The sequence below is a fragment of the Podarcis cretensis genome (assembly GCF_951804945.1).
Source record: "Podarcis cretensis genome assembly, chromosome: 12".
Taxonomy (NCBI): domain Eukaryota; kingdom Metazoa; phylum Chordata; class Lepidosauria; order Squamata; family Lacertidae; genus Podarcis; species Podarcis cretensis.
Window position 1 is genome coordinate 33625735 of NC_137181.1, and position 18395 is coordinate 33644129.

At 41.3% G+C, this 18395-nt stretch overlaps 1 protein-coding gene and 1 long non-coding RNA gene across 2 annotated transcripts in view; one reads left to right on the forward strand and one right to left on the reverse strand.

Moving 5' to 3' along the window:
- Window positions 1-18395, reverse strand: part of LOC307199859 — a 531299-nt gene that overhangs the window by 25648 nt on the left and 487256 nt on the right. The window lies entirely within an intron of this gene.
- The window catches only part of AHR (aryl hydrocarbon receptor), a 45922-nt gene continuing 30845 nt past the window's right edge, over window positions 3319-18395 (forward strand). Inside the window, exons 1-2 of the mRNA XM_079947900.1 lie at window positions 3319-3569; window positions 14694-14881. Of these exons, the coding sequence (XP_079804026.1) occupies window positions 3514-3569; window positions 14694-14881 (244 nt within the window). The 5' untranslated portion in view covers window positions 3319-3513. The remainder of the gene's footprint in view (window positions 3570-14693; window positions 14882-18395) is intronic.

Genomic DNA, 18395 nt, shown 5'->3' on the forward strand with positions numbered 1-18395 from the left:
GAAGCATATAGATGGGAGTTGTTTGTGTGTATACTTCTATTAGATCATGACTTCTAATCCCATTTGGGTGAAGACCTAAACATAAACACTGTTTCCTATTAATTATATGAAGTACCCATTCAATGATAAATGGATGAAAGGAGCTACTGTACTACTGTGTTTCTATAGAGTTTGTCCAAGGAAGTTAGAGAGGGCTGCTGTGCTCAGGTTCTGCTTTTGGGCTTCTCATAGGCATCTGGTTGGCCATTGTGAGAACAGTACCCTTGACTAGATGCACCACAGGCCTGCTCCAACAGGCTCAAATGATGTTCTTAGTTTTTCCAACACAGACACAAAGCTAACTGGCCTGTAATAGTGTAGTTGCTCTCTGTCCTGTTTCCACTTCCTGCCTGGAATCCTCCAGCCTTCATGTATTTGTAAGGTGGTCTGGTTTTCTAACCCTATCCTGGTTTCGCATACTACCAGTCCGCAGCCCTTATCTTGTATTACCTACAATGTAGGATTACCTACATCTTGGTCCTGATTTTTAACAGGTAGTTTATAAGGCACATGCAGACTCCAATGCACTTCTCTATATGGACTCTTACAAACTTAAACCCTTCTGATTTTGTTTCCTTTCACAACGGTGTGTCTTGTATAATCTTCTGTTATTTGTCAGGAACTCTGAAGTATGTGACTAGCTATATTTGTTTTTATGATACCATACTGTTGTTTTTATATTGTATTTTTGTGTACCACTTGGAGATTTTAAAATATTAAGCAGTTTAGAAATCTTTTTTTAAAATGCTTTTCTTCTGCTCTGGAGGGTAGGATTCAAACCAATGGCTTCAAGTTGCAAGAAAAGAGATTTCAACTAAACATTTGGAAAACCTTTCTGACAGTAAAAGCTGTTTGGCAGTGGAACAGACTCCCATGAGAGGTGGTGGACTCTCCTTCCTTGGAGGTTTTTAAACAGAGGTTGGATAGCCATTTGTCATGGATGATTTAGCTGAGATTGCTGCATTTCATGGGGTTGGACCAGATGACCCTTGGGTCCCCTCCAACTGATTCTATGAAATAAATTAATAAATTTATTTGTAACAATTATTATAATGAAAGAATCCACTTAGCTACTATATTATGGAGTGTTGTAACCACAGAGGTTATATAACCCTATAGGTCACGAACTGTTTTTCAGTTGCTTGATCTGTGGCCGGATTTAATCCATACGTCCATCAAATGTAGTTCATTATCTCACTTTTCTCTCCTTGTAACAAAGACATCAAAAACATCAATGCACCTTAAAAGGACGAAGGCAGATAACTGATTTCTCAAGTGCCAAAGAGTGTTGTAGAGCCCTTTGATTCATTTCCTCTCCTTCAAGTTTACATTGCTATTATTTGATCTATAACATGCTGTCAGCACAAGACACATATCTCATTACGCTGTATAGCATTCATTTAAAACAGTGACAGTAGGATCTGTCCTAGGAAACAATTATTTTTCTGTTTATTCAGTTAGTTCCGGTTCAGTCCTATCCATCTTTACTCTGCAGAATATATCATCAGAATTGTAGACTACAAGTGTCTGATGGAAACATCACCCTGTGTGTGGGGTTCTTTAAGGTACTGCAAGAATCTTTGTTGATTTATTAGACCTGCGCTTCCCTAAAATCACATAAAATAAAGGATATATGCTATGTTTGAGGGGGTGTGAAACTATGGGAAAAGCAATCTTTTAAAATTAATGGAGTTCCTCCAAATAGCATTCACTCAGCAAATAATCTCTATGGATGTTCTTTTTAGATGGTCACAAACAACTGTGCAGGATTGGGATGCTTCTTGTGTTGACAACTGCACACTGCACCCCATATCTATCTACTTGTCTGGCTGTTAAACCAGAAGGTTGGTGGTTCGAGCCCACCTAGGGATGTCTATGGCAGGATCCCCAAACTGCAGATTTGGACTGAGGGTCCCTTCCAACTGAAAAAAAATATCAAAATGTTCTATCTATGAGAGACTGCAATTTCTAATATTGCACCGAAGTACTACTGCTTCATCCCTATTTTGAGTTTTTTACTTACTGCCTAGATTTAACGTTGTGTTTTCTTTGGATTGTGGTCTAAGCAGCTCTGGGGAATTTCTCTTTTTAAAAGGCTGGGAGTGTGTGACAGAGAGAGCTGAGCAAATCCGTTTCTAATACTGCCTGCCAGTGCAGGTGAGCCATGTGGGCGGGGAGCCACTTTCCTGCAGCAACTTCTTTCCAGTGCTCACACAGCACTTCAGGCCAACCATTTCCCAGTCTGATTCGCACGTGCGCGTCCGGCAAACTGCGTGAAGAGAAAAAATGAAGAATCCCTCTCTCTCTCCCTCTCTCTCCACCCTCAATCTGATCGCGTCGCTTGTTTGTTATGGTGGGGTCTATTGTCCTCCCCGCAAGCGCGGCTAAGTTGTCCTGATGTGCGGTCACCCTTTCCTCCTGGGTCCCAGAACCCCGCCACGGGAAAACCACCGGAGGAGGAGGAGGCCCTGCCGCCTGCTTCTGCTTCTCCCCCATCCACCCGCCGTGCCTGCTCGCTTCCCTCGCTTGACCTTCCCAACATGGCGCCGCGCCGCCCCCTTGACGCCGACGACGCCCACAAGGGCCTCCTCTGTGGGCGGCGGCGGCGGGGCGGGCCCCGGGGGAGAGAGCGCAGGCTTGGCTGGCTGGGTGGCTTTTGAGACGGAAAGAGCCGTTGCTATAGCCGAGAGAGAGAGAGAGAGAGCGTGGAGGGAGGGGAAAACAGTAGCGAGGCCTTCTGGCCGACACTGAGGGACGACGACGACAGCGGCGTTCGCTGAGGTGAAGCGAGGCTTCGCTTCCCGCCTCGCTCCTGAGGAGAAGGAGGAGGAGAGACGGCGACTGAGGGCAGCTGCCCGGGAAGCCGCAGCCGCCGCCTCCGCACCTGTCTCGCACTCCCGCCGGCCAGACGGAGAGAGAAAGAGGGAGGGGAGGAGGAGGAGGGCGGCCGTAGTGGGTGTAGCCGGCCCCGAGCACCTGGCCCCGTCCCCCGCCGCCGCCGCCGCCGCAGCCACTCCTCCTCCTCCTCCTCCTGCCGCCGCCTCCTCCTCTCTCCCTCGCCCGCCCGCCTTCCTCTCTCCCTCCGTCGGCCGCCTCTCAGGGGAGTCCGCGCCGCGGCGGCAGGAGTGGCATCAGGGCGAGCAGCAGCAGCAGCAGCAGCACGACGAACAACAACGGTGTCAAGGCAGGCCGGGAAGCTGCGGGCGGAGCCGATTTGCCCCGAGAGGAATATTTCTCTCTCTCTCTCTCTCTCTCTCTCTCTCTCTCTCGCACACACAGACAGACACACACACACACACAAGGTCCCTTCTTAAGCCGCCGCTGACATAGTTGCGGAGAGGTTTCTGCTTCTCAAGCCGAGGGGTGGCGGTTGTTGTTTCGGGCGGCGGAGCAGAAGTAACGAGGGGCTGCCGCTCTCTGCCGCAGGAGCCAGAGGAGAGGAGAGGAACTGGAGCCTCGGCCAGCGGGGGCAGGATGAACCCCAGTGTCACCTACGCCAGCCGCAAGCGGCGGAAACCCGTGCAGAAAATGTAAGTGGGTCGTGTGGCTGGGGTGGGGTCGGGTGGGGTGGATGTTCCTGGAGAGCAAAAACGGGTGCCTTTTTTTTCTCCATGCCGAGGTCTGGATTTCCCCTCCCCGCTCCCCTTTGCAAAGCTGTCGCCTCTTTTCTACACACACACACACTGCACGGCTCTCCTCCTCCTCCAATTAACCCTGATGCCCTTTTCCCTGTAACCTTGTGCGTTGCTTTGCTGCGAGCGCATCGCCTCCAAACCCTCGTAGTGCCCGCACTGCAACTTTTTGTATTTTTGTTTCTCTCTCCCTCCCCCTTGTAAGGTTATGCTTTGCTATTGTGTTCCGGCAGTTTCTTCAGCTTGTCGATTAGCCTTCAGTTGTGGATCACGCCCCCCCCCCCATTGTATCTATCTATCCTATTATTATTATTATTCGTTCTAAACAAGGTACCCTGGGATAACTCTTAAACATGTGCAAAGGGATTTGGTGGCCCGAGTTAACCGTTTGCGCAATCTGTGTCATTCCTCCTTACCTTGCTCTGGTAGAAACGCATTTGGTGACTCCCCTGGATGTTTGTAAATAATTGTAAAGGTCTAAAGAAGACTCTTGTTCTCCGCTTGAAAGGTTTAAGTCTTAAGTTTAAGGCAGTGCTCACTGTTTTATTTTGTTCATCTTGGGACAAACTGGGCTGGGATTCAGAATGGCCTGCCATGGGGACCGTTCTGAACCTTGTTCTAAATTTGTGATGACAGGTTGTGATTTAGGGAGGAAAAGGCACTCTGCACATGCACAGGGGCAGCTTAGGAGCTACATATATTTCAGCAGTTAGTTGTGCTATTGGAAATGGATTCCTGGGCTGAGTTGCAGTAAAATTAAGCCTTGATTCGGGGCCCTATTTTTGTCAGGCTCTGATGACCCAGTTAAATTCAAACAGCTGATTAAAATCAGAACAAGGACTGGGAGGTGGGAGGGGATGAAGGAATGATTTGAGTGTAAGGCTGCATCCCTGTGCACATTTACCTGTGAGTAAGCCCCACTGAACATAATGAGACTTGGTTCTGGGTAAACCTGCATTGGGTTGCGTTGTCGGCCAGTGTGGCTGGGCTCCCTGACCAAGGATGTCAGCAGGCATTTAAGGTGATGGTCTGGCAGTCTGTTCAATGTAAGTTTAAGATAATTATCGAAAGCTTGCGGCAATGGATGTAGCTTTTGGCTTATTTTGGCTGTGGGCTGTGACTTGTGCTGTCTTAACAGGGATTGCTGGTTAATGTATGGTGTGTGTGCAGAAAGCCACGTTGTGCTGACTGTGCTTCTGCCACTGCAGTGGGCTCGTCTGATTCGAAGACGATCATTTACTCATTTGCTCAGCTTGGTTTTATGATGATTATATTGTACAGTATTGTGATTTGCCGCTCTCTACCTCACCACCGTAGGCCACAATGTTGTGCAGTGTCAGTCTCCAGAGCGGCATCTTGTTGTTGTGGAGGCCAGGAGTATTGTGATACAGATGGAATAATTTAAGTGTGTCAGTAATCTGTGCACTTTTTCGTATTTATTGTAATGGTTGTAATTCTTCAAACGAGGCTTTACAAATATAAAACTGTACAATGTACATGCTTACCAAGCTGTCAAAGCTATGTACTTTCAGATAGATTGGTTCTCATCTTTAAGAGAACGATAAGCAATCATAGAAAAAAAATGGATTTATATTTTTAATGGGTGTGTAAATTCTTATGCTAGGAATATATTAAATCAATAGTTAATTTTTTAAAAAAGTTAATCATAGGTATGAAGGTTTACCCTTAGGTGTTTGATTTAAAATTAATATTTAGTTTTAAAAAATCCTTTTTCTGTAGTGTTTATGAGTACCACTTTTCACTAATCTGTGTTTACTGGTTAAGTAGCACTGCTGATGAAATATTTATTCCCCAACATAAAGTAACTGTACTGAGCTTGGTGGGATTTCCCAAAGGACTTCAAGAAAGATTAAATGGAATGGTATGGGAGCGGTCTGTGCTGTGTTAGCAATTTTAAAGTTTACTAAAGTGCATACCAATGTTTAATTTAGATTGTGGAGTCTAACTGGTTAGCCTTTTAAAATTGTTAATAGGAACAAATGCAGGAGGAAATCCTTTGGAATAATGTATACAAATTGAAGTCTATAACTTTGGCAAAGCTAGTATTGTCCTCAAGGTTCTAGTGTTAACCTTGAGATGCAGGATTTTTTAAAAAATAAAATAATCCTAGTTTATTTTTCTAATCCAGCATGAAAATGCTGGGGCAGGGGGTTGGCAGGTGTTACTGCCATGCAGTATAAATAATGGGCGGGGGGGGGGTTGCCAGTGTACTTTATGTATCTGACTTCACATTACAGTACTTGAAAGTTATCTGTGCTTATTAAGCAGCCTTAGGTACATTATGTAGTAGTTTCTGGATTCTAGAAAAGCAGCACTCTCATAAAAAGGATAGCCATTATGTCTCCAAAGTTTACTTTAGAGGTGACGGTTATGCAACACTTACTGTTAAGTAACATTGTAGTTTGTCTTGTAAACAGAAGCAGGCTTCTGATGTGCAAATACAGTAAGTTTTTAACACTGTATCCTATAGAAATTTTTTTTAGCATGTATGGAATAGTCTTAAGCTGGTTGTTGCTGAAGAGATCCCCTTGCTTCTAGGAAAAACACTCAGACTCACTCATGTACTATTGTGAGATACAACTACCAGCATATCATGTGAGGAATGTGAAATCTTTGGAAGCTTGTATTTGAGCTTCCTTGTTCTCCACAGTTTCATGTCAAACAGGGTTTGTTAGCTATGTGATTGTTGACTTATGAAACAAATCAGGCTCACGACAAAGTTAATTTAGCAGGCATTCTACTTAATAGAGCACTCCTCTTGATTTATGAAGTCAATTCATGTAGGAGGGCAACACTTACACTTAATCTTTGTATAGGATTAAAGTTAAGAGAATTCCTTCCTTCCTGTGTCTACATTATGGTACACATACAATAATACTGTATATACAAAAGATACATACTCCAAAGGAAAAGTGCTGTAGTCGGTTGCAACGTAGAAATATTCTTCAGGGCTACTTTGTGGAAGTAAAAACATTCCAAATGTTGTTGAAGAGTAGACAAAACACTTCCTTAGAAAAACATTTTTTAAATTCTTACACCTGTGAATAAATCTCACTGAATTCAGAGGAACTTGTTTCTGTGCTTAAGATTTCACTGCTCCCCTTTCAGAGGTATGTGGAGCTCTTAATATTTATTTATTTTATTGCATTTATATTCTGGCTTTCTTTGAGCTTGCTTAATGGCAGGCTTTATCAGTATGGCAGGCTTTATCAGTATATTTAAGTGCTCTATTGATGTGTGGCCTACCCCCCACTGTAGTATAACATGACATGTATGTGGTGCTTTGCTCCTTCATGAATACTGATTCATTATACAAGGAGCCGATTGAAGAAAGCCCTGGTTTGATGTGGTTCATGCCTCTCCCCCCTCGCTTTTTTGTTGTTGTTGTCCCATTAGGAATATGAAATAGAAAGAATATAGGTTCACATATGGCTTTCTTTCTGTATATTTTCTTTGGGCCTTTTGAAGCCCATTATGATACTGGGTGCAACTTTGTATTGGGAGAGCAGAACATTCAGGATATAAGTGCTGGCTTTTATCCTTGCAACTGTTACAACATTCTGTATCTAAAAACGGCAAATAGACTTCCCAGCCTCCTAGGCTAGCATACAATGAAGAATGTCCTCACATTCTGATGGAGCTGATATCATTCAGGGGACAAAATGAATTGGCAGCCCACCCACCCCCACCCCCCAAGTCTTGCTCTCATACTGGGACCGTGGGGCTACAGCTCACTTGAAACTGCCATTTGTAGACTTGCTGGTTACAAGATTCTGGCATAAAAGCTGACAAGTTATTGTGTGTAGATTCAGTGGATCATACGATTGGGTTATTTATTGGAATCTGCCAGGGGGCAGTCAGATAATTCCCCCCTGTTGTTTCGCCTTCCCTTCTGTGGCTTGATGAACCTCCCTGCAGCATGGTTCTGGGAATTCCTGTCCTAACATGTTTTTGTTTTTTCCCAGGCTGTCGTTTTTGGCACCTTTCCTTGGCTAAGAACTGAAAGTGTTATGTGGCTCCTTTTCATTTCAGTACTAGTGTTTATGACTGTATTTAGGATCAGAATTAATTTTAGATGTCATTCCATGGTAACATAATATATATACTTAAAGGTTTTTTTAATGAAACATTAATTAAAGAGACAGATTCAACCATTGTTACTTTTATGGACTTGGACTAAAATGTTTCAAAAGATTTGCATTTAATTTGACTTTTCAGTGGTAAGTTGTTTTTGTTTAAGAACCATGTCATATGTTGATGTGGGAAATAGTGGAATAGTTTCATCATCATATGCTGCCCATATTCATCCAGAGGTGCACAGGGGAAAGTATAAAATTGTGAAACATATCCACCAACACTGTCAAATGCACATAAAATATTATTCCTCTACCTAAAAACATGTATACATATACAGACATCTTTATTTGCTGCTTTGTCCTTTGCTCAACTTTATTTGTGTTATTTTTAATCTAGCCTTTAGGATTGTTTTTAATTGTATTGCTTTACTGCAGGGGTCAGCAACGTGCGGCCCGTGGGCTGGATGTGGCCCATGAAGACCGTTTTACCAGCCCACAAGCTGCCTCTGAACTGAGCCACCCACTCGGCGAGTCCCCGCGTCATGCTGCGCCGATTTAGTGCATGGGGGACTCGCTGAATGGCGTCAGAGTTTGTGCTTCTGTGCAGGTGTGATTTTTGGCATCTGGGCATGTGCAGACGCAATTTCCGGTGCCACAGACATGCACAGATGCAATTTCTGGCGTCATGCTGCGCCAGTCTGGCCCACAGACAATCTCTGAGGGAGTGATCCAGCCCATGGCGGGTAACCCTTGCCAACCCCTGCTTTATTGTGAACTACTTAAGAGATTCTCAACATAGAGTAAATAAGTGGACACCTTTCACTTGCTGATCACCATAACACTGTCATGGAGTTCTACTCAATATTGAGCCAGAGCAGAACTCCAATGTATAGTTAGCAGAGTAAAAACTCGTTGCAGGATTCCCAAAAAATAGACTAGAGGCAATTAATATTTCATCCAGCAGAGCGTTACTGCTATGGAAGGCAAATGAGCATAATGGTCACAAATCCAATACATTCAGGATTGGCACTGTACATAAGAAATCGAGTTGCAGCAGATTTAACATAAACTTACAAGAACTTCTAAGAAGTCTAAAACCTTAACACAAATTAAAAGGTATGAAGAACCTCCTAATTATTCTGGGCGCATGACTTGATGTGCAATTCTAGTCAGTACTGTATTGACCACAGCAGATCTCCAATAATAGAGAAAGAGAAGGTGAAACCCAGGCTCCTTCTGGCCTTACTTTTATAGGCACATAACATTAAAATTATTAAGCCATTTTCTTTTTGCCTTTCATCTGTTGGAGTATTTGAAAGCAGGTGATTGAGGCCTCAAACAATAGTGATAGAATGTTTAAGGATAATTTTCTTAACATTTTTGGAAATCACTTGAGTCAGTAAGAATAGAATAGGATTCTGTCCATGCATACATTAAAATGCAGGTTCCTTTAATATAACTGCTGTGTTTTACATGTGCACAGCATCTTCTGCATATCTGAACTGAATATGTATAACCTCTTCCACCCCCTCAAGTGTTGAAATACAATATTACAGAGTGGAATAAAATATTACATAAATACAAGAAAGTCTATAACAATACTTGTTTAAGCTGTGAGAATTATATGCACTTGCCTTAGAGTAAGTCTCACTACATTCAGTAGGTCCAGTTACAGATAGGTAGCCGTGTTGGTCTGCCATAGTCAAAACAAAATAAAAAAATTCCTTCCAGTAGCACCTTAAAGACCAACTAAGTTAGTACTTGGTATGAGCTTTCGTGTGCATGCACACTTCTTCACCCTACATTCAGTAGGGTTAACTTCTACATAGCATTGGACTACCTGTCTACTAGCTAAAGAAAAGCTGTAAACCTTTTACAACTGAGAAATATATTTAATTGGCTTATTTTTTTTCTGCTCTTCTGAAAATTGTCTGGTACCTATCTAAGAGTGATTTACTTAAGCAAAACACTTCTATTATAAACTGCCTATAGAACTTAAAACAGTTCAGATGTGGGGAGCTTTAAGCAGTGTGCAACTGGGAATATTCCTGGAACTCTGTGTAATCTGAGAAGTGTTCTTCTGTTAAATGTCACAGTGGAATGATAAATTTTAAGTATTGTTTTGGCTAAAAAAGAGAGTATATATTCTTAAGACATTTATTTTAATATTGTGTTATAGTGAAATAGGTTTAACATAATTGCTTACTCCAGAGAAGAGATGTATTCCAGTGATTAGTCCTGTGGGAAACATGGCCTTGGTTCATTTTATACTTAGATATTAAAATTTTATTTATTTATTAAATTTGTATATCTGTAGCTCTCAGGGTGGTTCACATCATAAAATTAGAATATAAAATACATAATGAAAATACAAACAATGACAACCCAATAATACCCCCTTCTACAACACATTTTAATAGGACATTGGATGTCAATCAGCCCAAAGGCTTGGTTAAAGAGGAATGTTTTCACCTGACATCTAAAAGTGTATAGTGAAGGTGTCTACCAAACGTCCCTGAGGAGAGCATTCCCCAAATGGGGAGCCACTTTAGAATAGGCCCATTCTTGTGTTGCCACCTTCCGTACCTCTCATGGGGACTCAGAGGATGATCTCAGGGTCTGGGTAGGTGTATATGGAGAGGGGCGTACCTTTAGGTATTGCGGTCAACCTCAAATGACTGATAAGCCAACTGTAAACCTTCTGACCATTAACAGCCAGTCACCATCATTGGCCAACTCGTGAACCTTTATTTTCCTGTTGAGGAAAGCTGGTTTTAAATCTTGAAAGCCCCCCAAAAAATATAAAGCTGACACTCCTTACTCTACACTTTGTACCATGGTATTCTGTTGGAATGCAAATTCTGGATCTCGAAAGGAGAGGGGAAATAACAGTGTTAGCATAATCTTTGCAGTAGAGTATCCTTCTATTTTTGGGACGCAGGTGGCGCTGTGGGTTAAAGCCTCAGCGCCTAGGACTTGCCGATCGAAAGGTCGGTGGTTCGAATCCCTGCGGCGGGGTGCGCTCCCGCTGCTCGGTCCCAGCGCCTGCCAACCTAGCAGTTCGAAAGCACCTCCGGGTGCAAGTAGATAAATAGGGACCGCTTACCAGCGGGAAGGTAAACGGCGTTTCCGTGTGCGGCTCTGGCTCGCCAGAGCAGCGATGTCACGCTGGCCACGTGACCCGGAAGTGTCTCCGGACAGCGCTGGCCCCTGGCCTCTTAAGTGAGATGGGCGCACAACCCCAGAGTCTGTCAAGACTGGCCCGTACGGGCAGGGGTACCTTTACCTTTTATCCTTCTATTTGTTAGCAAAGAGAGTGAAAAGAACCTATTTTAATTCATTAACAAGGGATGTGTAAATTTAAAATTCAAGCACTTAACCAGAGTGACAAACCTATTGAATTGAACAAGAAGCAAAATATTTCCATTCATTGTTAAGGATAAGACTTCTGAAATTAGGATGAATTTCCTCTGGCCAGTTCCTACTATGATTTCTGCTTGATGATCCGTTTTCTCCCTATAGTTTTTGTCTTCTCCCTATTGTGTAGACGCTAAGAGACCCTGTTTTACGTTTTCATAATCCAACTTTGAGCAGTTTGCTTTGTATTAGGCTACTGACAGTTTTGAGTTGCACAATGTTTTAGTCATGTAATTTGGTCTGATCCAAAACTGGAAAAAGAGTAACTTTGTCAACTTTCACTGAAATTAGTACCCTCTGTGTTTAAAGTAAAGGGGGTGGGGCTGAGAGGAAAGGCAGGCAGCCACACCAGTAAACCAAGGAGGGTAAGGGACTATGCTATTGGTGTGGTGGAAGCCAAAGCATTTCAGTAAATCTAAAGCATTTCAAGACGGCAAGGAGATGCTAAATTTACACAGAGACTAATTTAAAAAATAGTTTTTCTTAACTAGCACTAGACACATTGATAATTATTCTTGTAACATTTCTTTGTCACAAGCAACCCCAACTATTATATGAAAATCCACGTGTTTTTCAATCTGGAACAAGGCCAAAATATGGTTTTAAGGGTAATAATGAATAAACCAAATGCATTATTCGATAATGTAGACAATTTGTCGTAACCAGTTTTTAAACCAAGCTGAAACTGCTTGGTTGAAACTGCTGCAACTCTACTGCCTTAAATCAGAGTACTTAAGTTACATTATGTGTCTGCCCAAAGCAGATAAGTTGAGAACTAATAATTCAGGTATCAAACTATATACAAAATAGCTAACTCTTTTTTGGATATTGTTAATAATTAATCCATGTCTGGGAACAACTGTGGATTTATTTTTTGCATTGTTTCTTGATAATAAACAATTGCACATAAGATCTGGTCTATATTTGCATTTTTGCTGCATTTCCTTGTCTAAGCTGCCTAGAGTCCCATTAGGAAGATGGGAGAGTATAAATAAATAAATATAATAATTTCTTTGTCTAAAATGTTGTGTAGAATTGAATTAATGGTAATGGCAACTGGATGGAACCTTTTGCTATGTTTTGTAAAAGAGACAGTATGGAAATTATGTTATGCCATTATTTCAGGAAGGGTACCTAGAGTGACATAGTTATCAAGCTTTAATTTTAGCTTTGTCACCTGTCTTGCAACTAATCCTGGTGCATTTCTGGTGGCATATTTGCTTTCTAAACTTGTGGGATTTTTTGGCAGGCTGTTTTCAAATACTCATTTGCTGCATAGTGATGCTTGTATGTATCTTCAAACTTGCTGCAGTTGTTTTTATTTTGTTTTGTTGTTTGTGAGGAGGTGTTGCCACACTTGTTCTGGACATTCATCTTTCTACACATCAGAAACATACTTACTAATATCCAGCCCTTCTGGAACTTGAATCAGTAGGGGGAATTTAACTCTAGTTCCATTGGAAACTTTTCTGTCTATGGACCTGGCTCTTTTCTGTTGGAGGACAGGTTTCTGTTGGTCCAGTAAAGCTAACTCAGGAATTAGCATTTCAACCACAGAAGTTTTGCAGCAGTCAAGGTAGAGAATTTCTCTCATAAGATACTTAGCAACAGAGATGAGATCAGAGGTTCCCCCTAACCCAAAATGGGTTTCTATTGAGAAAGTAAGACAATATAATTTTGGAGACTGCCATAGAGAAAATGAGGTGCAAGTGGGACAAAGTGCTGCTTCAGTGCTTGAGGGAGCAGGATGGAGCGAGGCTTGAAGCGAGCGGAGATTGGGAAGCTGGGGGCAGGGCAGGGCGAGGTGGGAGAGACAGTTATGCTTTTCCTTCCTTGTGATGTGCAAGAAAACATGTCAACATTAGCAGATGTCCTTAGCATCAGGGCAAATCCAAAAAGAAAAAGGCTTTCTTTAGCTGTGATAAGGCTTTAACAGTCGATGGTCATTGGATGAAGAGTGGAGAGACAGATACACAAATCCAAAAGCTCTAGGAGACAGTTGGGACGAATTTATTTTAACAAGACAGCTCTCCTGAAATCATACTGCTTCTGAGATCTTGTCAGGTCTCCCTAAGTGCAGAAGTCTATAACCAGTTATAGGCTTAGGAAAAACAAAAGGTTAAGGCATTTACTGGAAGTAAGATTTTCTGGTGAACAAAAGAAGGATGAATGACTATCCCCATTTACAAAAGGAGTGTTTACTAAGGTAACCAAAGAGCTCTGTTCCCAGTAGCCAGTTGAATGGTGATACAGTGTTATCTTGGAGGAACACAGGAAAGGGGAGCATAGAAAAATTAGCCTTTAGCAAATCTGAGAGTTCCCAGGCGAGTGCATACATGTTGGCTTCCTTCCTTTTCCATTTCAGCAATGTATGACAGCAGGAACAGCAAATTCATTTTGTGCTACTTATTGACCTTGTCAGCTCACCTTTACAAACAAAATGGAGATTTTTGAGCATAGATGATAGCATAGAGACCCAAATAAGAAACAGAATGGTGCTGTTGGGCAGCAAGGGAGCTGGCATGTGAAGTAAATAGATCTAACATGTAAGAAAAAGCTAATAAAATTTTAAAGGTGAAAAATTGTATGTTTACAATTAGCAAATTTTAGCATTTTTAAAGAAAAAGGGTTGCTGAACAAGCAGGGTGGAACAGTCACTAAGAAGGAAACAGTGTGATCCTTCTATTCATTTAAATCATAAAAGTATTGTTCCTTTTTTGGAATAAAAAGGAAATCCTGAAAGATTGTAGGACAGGATGTGGATTGATCTTTAAATAATCTAGGACTCACATACCTGATCCTTCTCTATGGTATTACCCACTTGACGGAAGACCCTGATAACTGAGGTTTGCTTGGCTCAGACTTTATTGAGTTAGATATGTTAAAACATGTTTACTTCAGGGGGCAGTCCTAAAATAGTGTCTGATCTAGAACTCATTAGGTAGGTTAACTGGACTTTCTGCATTGAATACATAAAATCTATGTATGGTTACATAATGTGCTCGACATTCAATAAAGCAAGTTCTTAACTAACTGGGAACAATTCAGACTACTGGTCCTGAGACCCAATTTACACATGAACCTTGCTGTGTGGGTGGCTCTTTAAAATGCAACTATGTACAGACTGCCCTATTTCATAAGCTGTTTGTGTAAGTGACTTTCAGTGTAATTCTGCAGATTTCAACCTTGCAATTTCAAATGACCACAGAGCAGTATATATAAAATACTTGGAAGTTGTTAAATCCCCAAACCTTGGGGGAGTGGGTCAGAATAACATTTCCTAGCTCCCCAGTCCTTTTTCACAGCTTCCATTTGAATGGAGAGAATTTCTTTAAAAGGAAGAATGTGCTGGGGATGCATCACCTGAATGGAAGTGACAGAACTATTCAGGAAATGTGTGAATTAAAATATTGTGTGAGCCCCAATAAAAGCTTTATTAATGAGAATGTATTTAAATGTATAGTTATTTTAAAATGTGACTTTATACTATGTTCTGTTACTATGGCAGAGTGAAACCTTCACCTCCTGAAGGAGCCAAGTCTAATCCATCGAAGAGGCATAGAGATCGATTGAATGCAGAGTTGGATCGCCTGGCTAGTCTCCTGCCATTCCCTCAGGATGTTATTGCCAAGCTGGATAAACTGTCTGTGCTTAGGCTCAGCGTTAGCTACCTAAGAGCCAAAAGTTTCTTTGATGGTAAGAAATTTGAGTTTATTTTCACAACTGACTATGAAATGTGTGTAGTGTAACTTTAGTCTTATGCTGCTGCTGCTTTTTTTTTAAAAAAAAAAACACACACACACACCTAAACTAAAGTACTGAAGGACCAAGTATGCTGGTAAGAATAATAAAAAAAGAGTTGCACTCCTTTTGAAAGACCTATTCTTAACTAAAAATGTAAAATAGTCTTAATCAGCCTGCAGAATTTTCCTCACCCCACATTTTTTCCTCATGCAAATATTTTCTGAAGCATGATGTGGAAAAAACCAGCCCTATTCTGACTACAAGGAGCTATTGCTTGAACATGGAGGTGTGTTGATCATAATTTCACTGTTACTGAATGTGACCTGTGGAGCATTGTCAAATACTGCATATTTGGCTGTTCATTATACATGTTCATATTAACAAAGAAGTGAGCTATCTCTCTACCCCCAGGAGGAAGAAATGGGCTGGCTGCTATTAATCCAACCATCATATGGTTGGTAGTGCTTTCTGTTAGCTTTGTGTAGTTTAGCAGCTATGACCATTGCTGGTTAGGAATAGTCTGGCTATGTGCTTCATGGACTGGTCACCTTTTGATTGGATTGCTGTAATTTGTTGTATATGGGGCTAGCCCTGAAGGGAACTGGAAAACTGCATATAATGCAGAATTCAGCCACTATAATTTTAACAAATGGGGATCCATGAGATCAAATTCCAAGGGAGTCGGACTGGCTGTCTAGTTCCTTCTAGACTCAAGGAAATATGCAAGTTATAACACTCAAAACCTAAACTGATTAGTACCCATTAGAGGACTCATGTTAACCTCTAGAATGTAAAAGTGTTTCAGCGGCCAAACTCTCTGAGCTTTACAGTGCTCCATTAAATACACTTAAGTTAGTCATATGATAGCATAATGGATCTTGTGTTCACCACATTGCATGGTAATTAAAGAATTGAACAGCATAGGGATTGCTGCTTTGTGAAACACTTTGTGAAATATGCGAAACAGTGTTTGGGCTGCCTTGGCTTTAAAATATAGGGTGAGGGATTTTTGATATTGGAGCATTACCCCTGCAGTCTTACAAATCTTCTCCAGAGGATCTCCAACCATAAAGGATCTCCTTCCCTGCTCTTTCAAATCATGGTGTTGCCCAAGTGTGGGTGGGGCTATAAGGGAAAGGAGAGGAAGGGAAGTCCTGGTGCCTGTTCTGTTAGCTGACAGACACAAGTGGATATTTGCCTTTGTGCAAGTTCTCCAATCTTAGGTAGTTAATTAACTAATAACTGATAGTATACCATAATCATATTAGGGCAAAATTACAGAAAGTTAGAAATGTCATTTAACAGATAAACTTTTAAATCAGTTACTTCTCCCCTTGTCATCACAAGCAAGGGTCTGGAACCTGAGCTGGGAGAAAAACAATTGGTGGGCAAGAGTTGCAGGAGGAAAGAGAACAGAAATCCAGTGCCCTACATTACAAATTGCCAGACAAGGAAGCAGTGGCTGGGCTTTGAAAACACCAGGAATGTACAGATCCACCCATAGCACCCAAAGGATATAGCAGTTTGGGGACTTTAATCTATTAACAGACACTAAGCAACTAGTAGAAAAATCCTAAACTTTTCACTGTAAACCAGAACCTGATTGTTTTCCCCTGGGGTGGCGGACATCCTCTATTTCTGGAGACATTGATCTATTAAATTATTACTTCCCTTAATTTCTCACGCACCATGCGCAGAAGTCTCTACATGTAGTTTGCATGCCTGCAGTATAAAGTCTGCTGTGCTTAAACAAGCAAACTGCTTTAGAAATGCTTATCATTTGACTTCCCACACTTTGGATATCAGAACAAAGGCATGTTTGTGTTGTGCACTTCTGGCTTCTCGTCTTTCTTCTGCGCCCATCCCCACCCCATGCAGTTGTAATGCCAACTGCTTCCAGTATGTCCTCCTGCTTTAGACTACAGAGGCAACCCGTGAGGTTAAGAAAGTGTGCACTGGCAGCCATGTACTTGCTTCCTTTGTTTGTTCTCCTCCCCTGCTCTTGCTAATCATGATGTTGCCTAAGAGAGTAAACAGAGAAGAACAAGTGAAAGGAAGAGAAGTTTGTCAAAAGGATCAGGTTCTTCTAGATACAGCACCAAGTAAAAGCACTTGTTTCTTAACATACCTGCTAAATGTAGAAATGCATATTGTGATGTGGAGTTGCATCTCCTAGGCTCATGTTAACAGTTAACTGATGTGAAGGGAAATGCTAAATGAATAACAGGATACAAATGAGGGGTGTGTGAATTCCTGAGGAAAGTAAAATATAAACGTGCAATCATATAATCGCATTTGAAAGGAAACCCAAGAATTTGCTATAACAATAGTCTCCCCCTCCAAAAGAAACACTTGCATTTTTCTGTGTTTAAATAATCCATTTTGGAAATCGATTAGTTAGACATAACCAAAGAATTAGTCTAATGATCTTATTAAAAATGTGTAAACTCTGAAGGTATCTATTTTATATACAGCTCACATGTGGCTTGGAATATGTCACCTACTTACTGTTCATGTAAGATGTACAGTTTAAGCAGTTGTTTTTCAGGACTGAAACACTCACAATCATTGAGTCACCACTGAGGAACAGTTAAATTAAGCAGATTTGCATAAATGTCTACATTGCAGATTATTTATATTTTGTGGGGCAGAACTTCTTTTTAGTATATACATGTTAATTTTTCCTAAAATTTAGGTTTTTTTTAAAACCTCCAGTATACAGTGTAAAGATTTAACATTCTTGTGTTGCAAGAGTGTGATTGCAAACTGGAGATTGTGGCTTTACCTTAGCTTAATATGTTATCTGAACTATGGCATTTAGTTATGAATAAAGTCCTACTTATACATTTCTCGCATGTAGGGCATTGCTGGGTTTAATCCGGAGCAGGGGCATGCTTTTAGCTCTGCCCCTTTCATTGTAAAGAACCCCAATGAGCAATTGGTTGCTTGTGCATTGGCTGAACACAACACAGAGTTGTTGGAAGAAGGTGATGCATCATCAGGGGTGGAGCTAAAAGCATTCTCTGGATTCAACACAATTGCCTTTACAAGTGTCAAGAATGCTGAAAAATTCCAATTCAATTTGACATTTAAAATAAGACATTTGTCTTGCATTTCTTTTGGTTAGATCCAAAGGCTACATTCTGGTCAATGTTTCAAAATTTTCTCCAGGGCTAGAGGCACAGCATTTGCATGTGATGAATGCAAACAAAATTTTAGGAGGGATTATCATGCTTTTCAGTAAGTGAACTGTTGAGTTAAATCATGCTTTATTTAAAAGGGTTGTGCTGCGCTTTTGGAAAATAGGCTGTATTTAAGGATACTAGGTAATCGGATATGTACTTTCTGTGAGTATGTGCTGACATTTTGTGGGAGTTCTTTTTACCTGTGCTTAGCTTTTAACTTCATGTTTAATTATCTCAGATTTCCTAAAGCTAGGGCTAGGCACATAAAACTTGTTAAAAAT